This window comes from Arvicola amphibius, chromosome 4 (assembly GCF_903992535.2).
Source record: "Arvicola amphibius chromosome 4, mArvAmp1.2, whole genome shotgun sequence".
In the NCBI taxonomy this organism is placed as follows: domain Eukaryota; kingdom Metazoa; phylum Chordata; class Mammalia; order Rodentia; family Cricetidae; genus Arvicola; species Arvicola amphibius.
Window position 1 is genome coordinate 53151925 of NC_052050.1, and position 12067 is coordinate 53163991.

General features: G+C 46.9%; 1 protein-coding gene across 2 annotated transcripts in view; it reads left to right on the forward strand.

Moving 5' to 3' along the window:
* The window catches only part of Usp43 (ubiquitin specific peptidase 43), a 66801-nt gene that overhangs the window by 35611 nt on the left and 19123 nt on the right, over positions 1–12067 (forward strand). Inside the window, exons 9-12 of one of the 2 annotated variants that reach the window (XM_038327277.1) lie at positions 3409–3512; positions 5804–5881; positions 6633–6759; positions 6848–7196. In XM_038327277.1, coding sequence (XP_038183205.1) covers positions 3409–3512; positions 5804–5881; positions 6633–6759; positions 6848–7196 — 658 coding nt within the window. The remainder of the gene's footprint in view (positions 1–3408; positions 3513–5803; positions 5882–6632; positions 6760–6847; positions 7197–12067) is intronic. The other variant, XM_038327278.1, reaches the window with a different exon arrangement.

Here is a 12067-nt window from a genome sequence, read left to right on the forward strand (position 1 = left end):
AATAGAGGACAGGAAAGTGTTCCTTACAAAAACGAGCCATTTGCTGAGAGAATTAATTTGCATGAATTATGGGAAAAAAAGACTTATCACTGCAGAAACATCTTTTTATGGTCTCCATGTAAACTCGGGTGTGAGTGCAGCACTCTTTCTTTATGCAGGGTTGGCTGCCTCCACATAGATCTTGGGATCTGCCTAATGGGGGGGCCTCCCTGTCAGTTAGCAGTGACAAAGGACAACTCTTTCTCCCAGACTGAAGGGAACATTCTTAGAAAGTGTACAACCTTCCATGGCCAACCTGAATCAAAGCCCCCGGGGTTAGCAGGCTCCAGCCATTGATTGGCTCTTGTCAAAACTATAGAAAACCATAATCGACCGCACATTGTAATTGTACATTTATTGTTGCTGGATACATGAGGGGTTTTGTTTTGTTTTGTCTTTTGACCATAGTCCAGAAGCTGGGCAAATTCCCTTGAAGTTCTCTGTCTAGACCACTGGTTCTCAACATTTTTAATGCTGTGACCCCTTAATATAGTTCCTCGTGTGTGGTGGCCCCAACCATAACATTATTTTCATTGCTACTTTATATATAACTGTAATTTTGTGACTGTTACAAAATTGTTACAAAATGTAAATATCTGATATGAGATGGTCTTAGGTGACCCCTGTGAAAGGGTCATTTAACACCAAAGGGGTCATGACCCACAGGTTGAAAAACATTGGCCTAGGCCCTTGTGCTGGTCAGTGTCACATCCCTGCATTTAAATCCCACAGAAACTGGCTCAGGAAGAAGAAAGGCGTATAGGCCTTAGTGTAGTGAGGAGCTGCGGGCAGGCCTGCTTTTCATCCTGCCCAGCTCCCGGCCACCGGCTAGCTTATACCCCGAAATAACAACACACAAACTGTATTCTTTTAAACACTGCCTGGCTCATTAGTTTCAGCCTCTTCTCACATCTTGACTAACCCATATCTAATTATCTGTGTAACACAACGAGCAGTGTCTTACCCGGAAAGAGTCAGCATGTCTGACCTGGTGCCTGGCTTCATCGCATCTCTCTCCCTGAGGAGAGGCAAGACAGTCTGACTAACTTAGGAGAGGTGTGGCATCTGACTGAGCCATCTACCTCACTTCCTTCTTCCTGTTCTGTCTACTCCACCCACCTATGTTCTAACCTATTAGGCCAAGCAGTTTTCTTTATTAATTAACCAATGAAATCAACAGATTGATAGAAGACCCGCCTCCATCACCTTAGAGTGTTGGGGGTTCAAAGTCATGGCAGGAACATATATAGAACAAAACCATCACATCTCAAGTGTAGCATGGGATGGGGGAGTTGGAGAACTAAAGTCTCTTTTGAGGATGCCTCAGTAACTGAAGGGCCTCTCACAAGACCCCCCCGCCTCCTAATTGGCTGCCTTATAGACCAAGTGTTCAGTGAAAACAAACACGGGAAGACAATCAAATGACATCCAAACAGAGCGACCCTCGACAGCTCTGTTTTATCCCCTGGCCTGCCTGCCCTTGCACATGGCTGCTGCCACAGCCACAGGAGCCCCTCACAGTTGTCTCAATGTGTTTTGGACCTCTTGGTCTTCTGAAGTGCTGGCCATTACTCTTTCCTGGAGTGATAATGCGTTCCTCCTCATCTCTTGCTAGACAGAATTCATCCAGCCTTACCCATGATTTTAAGATATCTGTCATCAGCTTTAATTTAGAAGGAAATTTTAGTGTTTTCTAATTGTAGCCAAGTTCTTGAGTGACAGCTTTAAAAACTATATTTCCTTTATTTGAATGAACTACACTGATTTTTTTTGGCAAGATATATGAACTTAACCATTCATAAGTAAATGTTAATTGCATTTGCAATGCTATGTAACTTGTACTTCCATACTTTCAGGTTTTTAAACAATCCTCCTGCAAAAGCTCTGTACCCATTTAATAGTGGAATACCTGTGGCATGTGCTAGATTTCCCTCCAGATGGTGCCCAGATGGACCCCAGTGTGCCCGAGATGGACCCCAGGGTACCTGAGATGGACCCTGAGGCCTTGGGCACAGTGAAGCTCTCTCAAGCTTAGAAGTTCAGGCTAAAGATAAGCGTGAGGAGTCACTAACACATAGGTGCTAAATTTCTTACTTCTTGTCATATTATGATCTCTGTGTAAGTGTGTGTGTGCAAGTGCATGACTTGTCAGACCCAGAGTCTGCTTAGAATGTGCTCTACTACCAAGCTACCTTTCCCTCCTACTCCTTCATTTTAAAATCTGGGTGAAATTGAGTTGTGTCTATCTACTGCATTTCATTTATCCACTTATCTGCTACCAATATGTGAGGTGTTCCCATCTTTTGACTATAGGAAGCAATGTTGTGGCCATGATTATCCAAACATCTTTGGAGTCCCCTGTGTATAACGGATAAGATGGTAGCTGTGGCTACAACCTCGTGGGAAACTTAGAGTCGATTGCCACAGTCCTGTTTTACCTTTTCTCACCAACTGTGCATGTTCCACATCCCCCCCAACACATATTCCTCTCTTCTTTTAAAATTAGAAGATAGATAGAAGTACAGTTGTTACGGTGGGTTTAAATGACATCTCATTGTGGTCTTGGTTCATTGGTTCTCATTTCCTATCAACAAATGGTAGTAACCATCTTCTGTTGTGCTTTTCTTATCTGTATGTGTTTGGAGAAGCTCGCAGTCAGATCCTCTGGCTACTTTTGAACCGACTTGTTTGTTCCACTGACTTTTTTGAGGCATCTATAATATAAGCATATCTTACATTAAGACTTGCTTCAAGCCGGGCGGTGGTGGCGCACGCCTTTAATCCCAGCACGTGGGAGGCAGAGGTGGGCGGATCTCTGTGAGTTTGAGGCCAGCCTGGTCTACAAGAGCTAGTTCCAGGACAGACTCCAAAGCTACAGAGAAACCCTGTCTCGAAAAACAAAAACAAAAAAAAAAGACTTGCTTCAATTTCAGAACTGCTAGGATATCGTAGCATGTGTATATGAACTTGTTTTTGCACAACCTGTCTCATCGTGGTGATGATAACCATGTCCATAAAGAAGGTTGAACTACTTACCGATAATTAATTAAAAATAGATTTTACTTTCCACTTACTGTATCAGTATCTGCTCCAGTTAAACACTTGTTTCTGTGTATGCTGTGTTCATTGTGCAAGGGGTTGCATTCAGTATAGCGAGCATGGCATAAGATCATTGTATTAAGAGACTGAATCTTCAAAGCAATGAAGCCTCTGTAGCTCTCTATTTTAAATACCAGCCATTAAGAGAATATTCAAAATACTGCAGGAAAAAAAAGTGCTTGCCCTTTTGATTAATATATGTGTCACAGAGTCAATTGCTCAGCCCAGGGACTATGTGATGAACTGTCGCCTCTGGTTTTGTCATGGCAGGACCTGGGGACTCTGTTCTCCATCCGGGTTGTGGGGCTCTCCTTGGCCTGCAGCTACTTATCTCCACAGGACAGCCGGCCCCTCTGTCACTGGGCAGTTGACAGGTAAGGGAAGGGATGGCTTGTGTTCCTACTGAGCTAGGCTTACCGAAGAAGTCTACAGAGCAGTAAAGTTACTAACAATACTAGCCATTCTATATCAGTTCCTCTCTAGTTCTAGCCACCTCGTTGGGTCCTTAGACATATTTTGCTCCTTTATTTTTCTTTTTTAACCCCATTGTCCAACAATGGCCACTCAGAGATGAGAGAGCAATGAGATTACCAGAGATCAACTTGCTCGTACTTACACAGCCGGTAAATGGAGAAGCCTGAGTTTACACCCAGATTAGTCTAACAAATGCACCATAATCATGTGTTTAGGTCATACTGTGGACCCCAGTGGGAATGAGTGTTCCCTCTGAGGTGGGTGATAATGCTAAAGCTGGATCGTGGGTCCTAAACTGTAAAGGGTTGTGGACTACAGCTGGGGGATAAAGCCACTGTGGCACTGCCCTGTGTTTCTGGTTTCATGACGTTCCACATGTCTGTTCAACAGCTTGTCACAGTGCAGCCCCGTCTATACATCTGATTTTGCTCTGCATCAGTAATCTGATACCTTTGCTGACATTCCCATAGAGTGCATTCCCATAGGCCATAGTAAGGGTCTCTGGTTTCCTGATGGGTCAGCTTGAGGTGCTGAGTCTAGAATGTTGAGATAGACCAGAAGGCTCTCCAGCATGCCCTATTTCTATCCCCCTTAGCTGCTAAGTTAGGGAGAGGGGAGCCATCCATGTCAGCCAGGACCTGCTTTAGTCTGACAGGAAAAGGAAGCACTAGGGAAGAAGGGCCCGTGGCATTCAGTGTTGGAGATGACAGTTACATTCCTCAATGTGCACTCTGCAGGCTGGAACCAGCCTATAGCGAGTTGTTACCAGGCCATGACAGGAACTTGAGAGGAAGCACCTAAGTACATGAGAGCAGGAGGGCAAAGCAATGCAAAATCTATTGAAAATAAGGGACGGAAATTGTCCTTTGCACGTCCGCTCTTACCGAGTACGCAGTCTCCTCTCACTTTGTGTCTTATGTGAGTCCGGAACTTCCTATTGAATCGTCTTGGTGACAGTCTTGCCACAAATCCTAAACAGTATTTTGGGTGTGAACTCAGCGACTACTTGTGCCTGCTCTTCTTTTTTTTTTTTTTTTTTTTCTATTTTTTTTTCTATTTTTTTTCTATTTTTTTTCATGGTTTATTATTTTTTTTTTAATATTTAAAAATTTCCATCTCCTTCCCTCCTCCTCCCCCCTCCCTCCCCTCCTCCTCCCCCTTCCCTCCCCTCCTCCTCCCCCTTCCCTCCCCTCCTTCTCCCCCTTCCCTACCCTCCCCTCCACCCATACCTCCCCTCCCTCCCTCTCAAGGCCAAGGAGCCATCAGGGTTCCCCACTCTATGCTAAGACAAGGGTCCTCCCAACTCCTCTTGATTCAGGGTAAAACTTCCTACCCTCTACTTTCTTCCTTCGTTTCTCCTGCTTTTTCTGAAATGGGTGGAGCCCCAGAAGGTGGGAGGGGCCTGTCGTTTGACTCACTGAGATTGTCAACACAATGAGGCTTTGGAAGCCTTTGGGTGGGTGGGTTTACAGGGATCCTTCTGCACTGTTGTTGGGGGCGGGTGTTAGTTCTCCTGGGGTGCCATCAGTATTGACTTTTTGTGCAAAAAGCTCCTCAGGGTGTTCTTCTGACTTGGTGCTGCCGTGAGCCAGTTACCTGACAGGAAGACCTTGAGGGAAGCAAAGATTGACTCTGTCTCATGGTTTCAGTCCATCATGGCCGGCTCTGTTGTTCTGGGGCCTGTGGTGAGGCAGAGCATTGCATACTTAAGGATCTTTTTAAACTCGTGTTTGACCGGAAACAAAGAAGAGATACAGGAAGAAATCAGAGATGAGATACACCCAGTGACCCATCCCCCATGACCTACTCCATCTAAGCTTCCCTTTTAAAGAGCAATGTTACCAGCTGTGGGAGACATTTCGTATTCAAACCTAGCAATGTGTAACTTCCCTGTAAACACTGAAACCTAGCTGGTCTTCAGTGGAGCAGTTAACTGTGTCCTAATAGCGAGAAGGACGCAGCTGCTACATGGACTCCCACCTCCAGGGAGGATCAGTAGAGAGCGTTAAGGGGTAGACAAGAATTAAAGCCTTCAGCCGACTTAGAACCCTTCAGTGTGGTTTTTAGTCAGTTTGGGGTGTTTTTGTCTGGAACATTTCTCCAGAGAAGCCTCGGGAAGCTGACTGCAGAGCCCTGAGAACTGTGGGAAGCTCGCTCTGTTTTCTGATAGGTTTCCTCATTCTGTCCTCAGGGCTTTGCACCTCAGGAAGCCAGGAGGCCCTCCTCATGTCAAGCTGGCTGTGGAGTGGGATAGCTCTGTCATGGAGCGGTGAGTTAATGGAATTTTACTCCTATAGAGCTGGGCTAAGGCATGCCTCCGCCTACAAACCTTTCCTGAACACAGTGTCCCCTAGTTAGTGTGTAAGATCCTGCATACACACCTTTAGTATGATGGACCCCATTCCTCTGAGAGAACTTAGAACTGCCTCTATAAATAACCACAGTGGGCACGGTGATCCTGATGGGGACCTGTGGGGTGTTTGGAGTAGTAACCCTCAGCCTGGGCCACGCATTGCTCAGAACACTTATTTCCCATGAGCTGTTGGCTTCATCTTCATCACACCCTGTAGGGAAGGACTATGAACTTATCACTACCATTGCCTAAAGGTTGAAACTGAGATGCACAGAGGTTGAGTGATGCACAAGTCACAAGGCTCATATACACAGAGCTGGGGTTTGAAGCCAGGCTGACTTGAATCTATGCTCATCACTCTGCTTGGCTGCCTCTCATAGCACCTCAGCACATCAGCCAGACTGTAAGAGGACATGTTTCAATCCATCAGGTACTATGACTAGTGCTAAGTTGGGTAAGCCTAGAACTTGGTCCTTTGAGGAGCTGGTAGGGGAGACAGGTGATTCTCTAAGAGTTAGTTGCAAAGTCAGGGCTGCAGAAGGTTTCAGGAACCCACGGAGAGGGTAGCTTTGCCTGTCCAGTGCCCGGCCTGGTTTCTCTGTGTGGAGACAGTTAGGTCCTTCTGGGAGGGAGAGCTCTGAATGCTGTGCCTTCTCCTTCCATCCAGCCTGTTTGGCAGTCTCCAGGAGGAGCGGGTCCAGGATGCAGACAGTGTGTGGCGGCAGCAGCAGGCACACCAACAGCCCAGCTGTACCCTGGATGAATGTTTTCAGTCCTATACCAAGGAGGAGCAGGTCCCGCCCTGGGAGAGGGGCTGGCTGCCTTGTGGTGGGTTGGTTGTGCACTGTGGTGGCCTCACAGTCCTGATGGCTTCCTTTGCAGCTGGCCCAGGACGATGCATGGAAGTGCCCCCACTGCCAAGTCCTCCAGCAGGGTGTGGTAAAGCTGAGCCTGTGGACCCTGCCTGACATCCTAATCATCCACCTGAAGCGGTTCTGTCAGGTCGGGGAGAGAAGGAACAAGCTCTCCACGCTGGTGAAGTTCCCACTATCTGGGCTCAACATGGCTCCCCATGTAGCACGAAGGAGCACCAACTCTAAGGCAGGGCCTGGACCCTGGTCCTCCTGGAAGCAGCCGATCTGCCTCCCCACCACCTACCCAATGGACTTCCTCTATGACTTGTATGCTGTCTGCAACCACCATGGCAGTCTGCAAGGTGGGCATTACACAGGTGAGCCTTGCCATACCTCTCTGCATGCAGCAGCCACAGCTACGTGAGTTGGCTGTAGCCAGTGCCTCAAGATGTCCCCAGAACTGGTGCTTCTTGAAGGCCAGCACTCTTCCCATTCACTGTGGTTGGTTTGTCCCCCACTGCACACAGGGGGAAAAGAGACAGTGCCTAGTCCCCTGGGAAGCTGGTGTTGACTCAGGATGATGGTGGCACAGAAGTTGGTAACTACTTGTATTTCAAGCACAGCAGATATGGGAAGGTAGTACCAGAGCCAAGACATGGTGCCTGCCTTCATTTATGATTCAACACAGAGTCTTACTCTCCAGGTTCTGCATCCCTTTACTCTGTGGGGTGCTTTTCATTTCTATTTACCTGGGGAATTTAGAAGCAGTGGACACACAGAGAGAAACAAACTGCCAAGCGCTTCTCTCAACGGCTTGCAGTTGTCCCTGTAAGTATTCTCAGTGTTAGCATGGCTGACCGCTTCTTGACCAATGTCATTCCTTCGAGCCCATCTTGGAGGTCACAGAAGTCTGTAGGAGAGCTGTTGGCGGCAGCAGTTCAGTGGCCAGTGGGTACACAGTGTGGAGGCTGATCCTGTGAGCCTCATGGGAGGTGTGTGCTGTGCTCTCTGACGGCGCGCGCGCACTGCTGGTACAGTGCCCTCAGAGAGGAAAAGAGAGAGACGAGGACCTTGTGGGTGAACAGAGAAGGGTTGAAGGATGGGTCTTGACTGCGCATATGAAGGTTACAGTGGGCACCAGGTGACTCTTGCACTGCCCTGCTCTGCCACCCCACCCATTCTTCACAGCTGTCCTGCACCAGGTGAGGGGGCCACCAGTTTCAGTCTGGAGGACCCTGTGGTTAGATCCCCAGTCTATTTCTGCTGCAGCACAGATCCCGTGAGACCCATGTGTATGTATATGCGTTTGGAGAGGCATCCTTTCTGCTGTTTTCACCTGGGATGTTTTTTAAAAAATTATTTTTACTGTTTTGAAATTAAAATATCATTATATCATTTGTCCCCTTCCTTTTAGTCTTCCCGACCCCTCTCATGTAACCCTGCCTTGCTCTCTCAAATGCATTCTTTCTTTTTCTTTGTGTGTGCGTGTATGTGTGAACATATGTGTGCATGCACACATATATTCCTAAACATGTAAATACATTGTATTTAGTCTATATAATGTTAAGTATATATATGATTTCAGGTCTGACCACTTGGCCTTAGATAACCAACAGGGTGGGATGTTCCCTAGGAAAAACTATTTTTTCTGCTTTCAGCTTACCTTAGTTGCTTATAGTTCTTTGTCTAGAGTTAGGGCCCTATGAGTTACTTCCTCCCTGTTATCCTGTCTATTGGTCTTGTTCTTGTTCAGGTAGCCATGTGGTGGTGACTTCGTGGGTGTAGCTTCCCTGACATTTCCAGGAGACACAACCTCGCAGCAGACTTTCCGTTTCTCTGGCTGTTATAGTCTTCCCACCCCCTCTTCCTTGATGTTCCCTGAGCCTTGGTGCAGGAGTTGTGTTGTAGGTGTGCCAGTTGGGGCTGGGTGCCACGTGGTCACTTGTTCTCTGCAGCTTGATTGTATGTGGTTTTCTGTACTCCGTCTCTTGCAAAGAGAAGTTTCTTAGATGGGGGGTGAGAGCAACTTATGTATGGGTTCAAGAATAGATGTTTAGGATGCAGTTAGGAATTATGCTGGTTTAGTAACGTGTCAATAGGAAGTTCTCCATACAGGGTACCATAGACAACCACCAACTTCTTCACTTTGAGGAGCACACCTTCTAGCTTCCTAAGAGAGGGCCATGGAAGTGTGACATTCTGAGTCACTGCACGTCTTAAATGCTTTGCCTGCTGCCCTTGACTGGCATCCTGGTTGGACATAGAATTCTAGGTTGATAACCATTGTCTCATTGTCTTTGGACAGGGATGCTCCTCAGGGATTGGAGGTGAGGAACAGTCTCTAGCTTTGGAGATGGGGTCAGCCAGTTTCTTTTTCTTTGTCTGAGATCTAATTCTTTCTGGAAGCTTTTAGGTCCTTTATCACTGGTGCCCTGGAATTTCGCAGGCTGCCCCTTTATGTGGGTCTTTTCATTTACCAGGACTCAGGAGGCACTGTGCTTGCTCTTTAGTTCTGGAAAATTCTTTACTTGTATTTATTTTTTAAAATTGAAAAAATATCTTTAAAAATTGACAACATAAAGAGAGACTTTTAGGTTTTACTCTATCGCTCATTTTTAAGCTCAAGAGTTTAATACTGTACATATAATTCTGCAGCTAGATTTTTTTCATTTAGTAATCTAGCTTAGAAGTTTCCACACTAGTAAATAGAAGATTAGGGCATACACTGCTCATTCTTCCGCTTTGCAGTATTGCTTCTGTAACCTTTGACACGTGTCATTTCCTATATGACAAGCTGGGGTTTTTGTTTGTTTTGTTTTGTTTTTTGAGATGAGGTTTCTCTGTGTGTCTTTGGCTGTCCTGGAACTCACTTTGTAGACCAGGCTGGCCTTGAACTCACAGAGATCTGCCTGCCTCTGTCTCCCGAGTGCTGGGATTAAAGGCGTGTGCCACCACTGCCCAGTATATGACAAGTTTTTAATAGGGCGAAATCTCAGAAAGGCAGTAGCTAGCTAGCTGGTGTGTGTGTATGCTTGTGTGTGCATATCAAGACCAGGGCCTCAAGCAGTGTAGGCTGGCTCCCTATCATTGAACAAGGCCCCCACTCTGGATCTACGGGCACTCTAACATTGAACAAGGCCTCCACTCTGGATCTGCATGCACCCCACCATTGAACAAGGCCCCCACTCTGGATCTGCATGCACCCTAACATTGAACAAGGCCTCCACTCTGGATCTGCATTGTGACAAGTTCTGTTAAATACCCCATAGACTGGGCGTGTAGGAATTTGTTCTCCTCCCAGCAGTAAGAGAGTGCTTGCTTCTGGCTGCTAAGATAGCTCAGTGGCTAGAAGTGCTTGAGCACCTGAGTTCAATCCCTGGGGCCCATATGGTAAGAATTCCTTGAGTTGCCATCTGACCTCAACATGTGTGCTGTGGTATGGATGCGTCTGCACGCATACATACAAACACATTTTTAAATTAAAGTGTAAAGCTGAGTGTGATGGCGCACATCTTTAATTCCAGCACTCAGAAGGCAGAGGCAGATGGATCTCTATGAGTTTGGAGGCCAGCCTGGTTTATAGAGTGAGTTCCAGGACAGCCAGGGTTGTTATACAGAGAAACCCTTTCCTTTGAGGGAAAGAGGGAGGGTGGGACAGAGGAAGGGAGAGAGGGGGAGAGAGAGAGAGAGAGAGAGAGAGAGAGAGAGAGAGAGAGAGAGAGAGAGAGAGAGAGAGAGAGAGAGAGAGAGAGAGAGAGAGAGAGAGATTGCTTCCCCGGAGGAAAACTCACCACATCCTGCACAGATCCACTTTTGGAGTTTGTTTGTTTGTTTGTTTGTTTGTATTTTTTACTCATTTTACATTCCAACCATAGTTTTCCCTCCTATCTCCCCCAAACCATCCTCCACCCACTCCTCTCAAAGGGTAAGGGCTCCCATGGAGAGTCAACAATGTCTGTCATATTAAGTTGGGGCAGGATCAAATCTCTCCCCCCCAATCAAAGCTGAGCCTGGCATCCCACCAAAGGGAATGGACTCCAAAAAGCTAGCTCATGCACCAGGAATAGATCCTGGTCCTACGGCTAGGGGACCCTCAAACAGACCAGGCTACACAACTGTCTCCCACATGCAGAGGGCCTGGTTCAGGCCTATGCAGGCTCCACATCTGTCAGTCTAGAATGTGTGAGTTCCCATGAGCTTGGTTCAGCTGTCTCTGTAGATTTCCCCATCATGATCTTGACTCCCCCCCCACCACACACACACCACCTGCCTTGCTCATATAACCTATCTCTCTTCCCTCTCTTTGACTGGATTCCCTGAGCCTGGTCTGGTGCTTGGCTGTGGATCTCTGCATTTGATTTCATCAATTACTGGATGAAGGCTCTATGGTGACAGAGTATTCCCCAATCTGACTACAGGAAAGGCCAGTTCAGGCACCCTCTCCACTATTGCTAGGGGTCTTAGATGGGATCATCCTTATGGATTCCTGGTGATTTCCCTAGCACCAAGTTTCTCCCTAACCCCATAATGGCTCCCTCTATCAAGATATCTCTTTCATTGCTCTCCCACTCCATCTCTTCTCCAACATTCCTGTTCCCTCATGTTCTCATCCCCCATCCCCTCCCCTCTGTTGCCCCCACCCCCAGTTTACCCAGGAGATCTCATCTATTTCCCCTTCCCAGGGCCATCCGTTCTTCCCTCTTAGGGTCCTCCTTGTGACCTAGCTTCTCTGGGGCTGTGGGTTGTAGTCTGATTGTCCTCTGCTTTACATCAAGTAGCCACTTATGAGTGAGGACATAGCATGTTTGTCTTTCTGAGTCTGGGTTACGTCACTCAGGGTGATTTTTTTCTAGTTCTATCCATTTGCCTGCAAATTTCATGCTGTCATTATTTTTTGAAGCTGAGTAATACTCCATTGTGTAAATGGACCACATCTTCTTTATTCATTCTTCAGTTGAGGGGCATCTAAGTTGTATCTGGGTTCTGGCTCTTACAAGTAATGCTGCTCCTTTGGAGTTTTGCCAGTCAGAGCGATGACGTCTCAGTTCTAGCCTCTCCCCTGCTGAAGAACTTTGTGCACCTCCTCTGTGAATGCCTCGCCCGTATCCTTGACTGTTTCCCACATGGCTGTTGTTAATGGTCTCCCTGTAACGACTGTGCCAACAGTGCCTTAGGTCACTTGTCTTGCAGAAGGCTTACATTTTGTTATTCTAGGTTAGCCAAATGGCCAATCATTTCTTTAAAGACT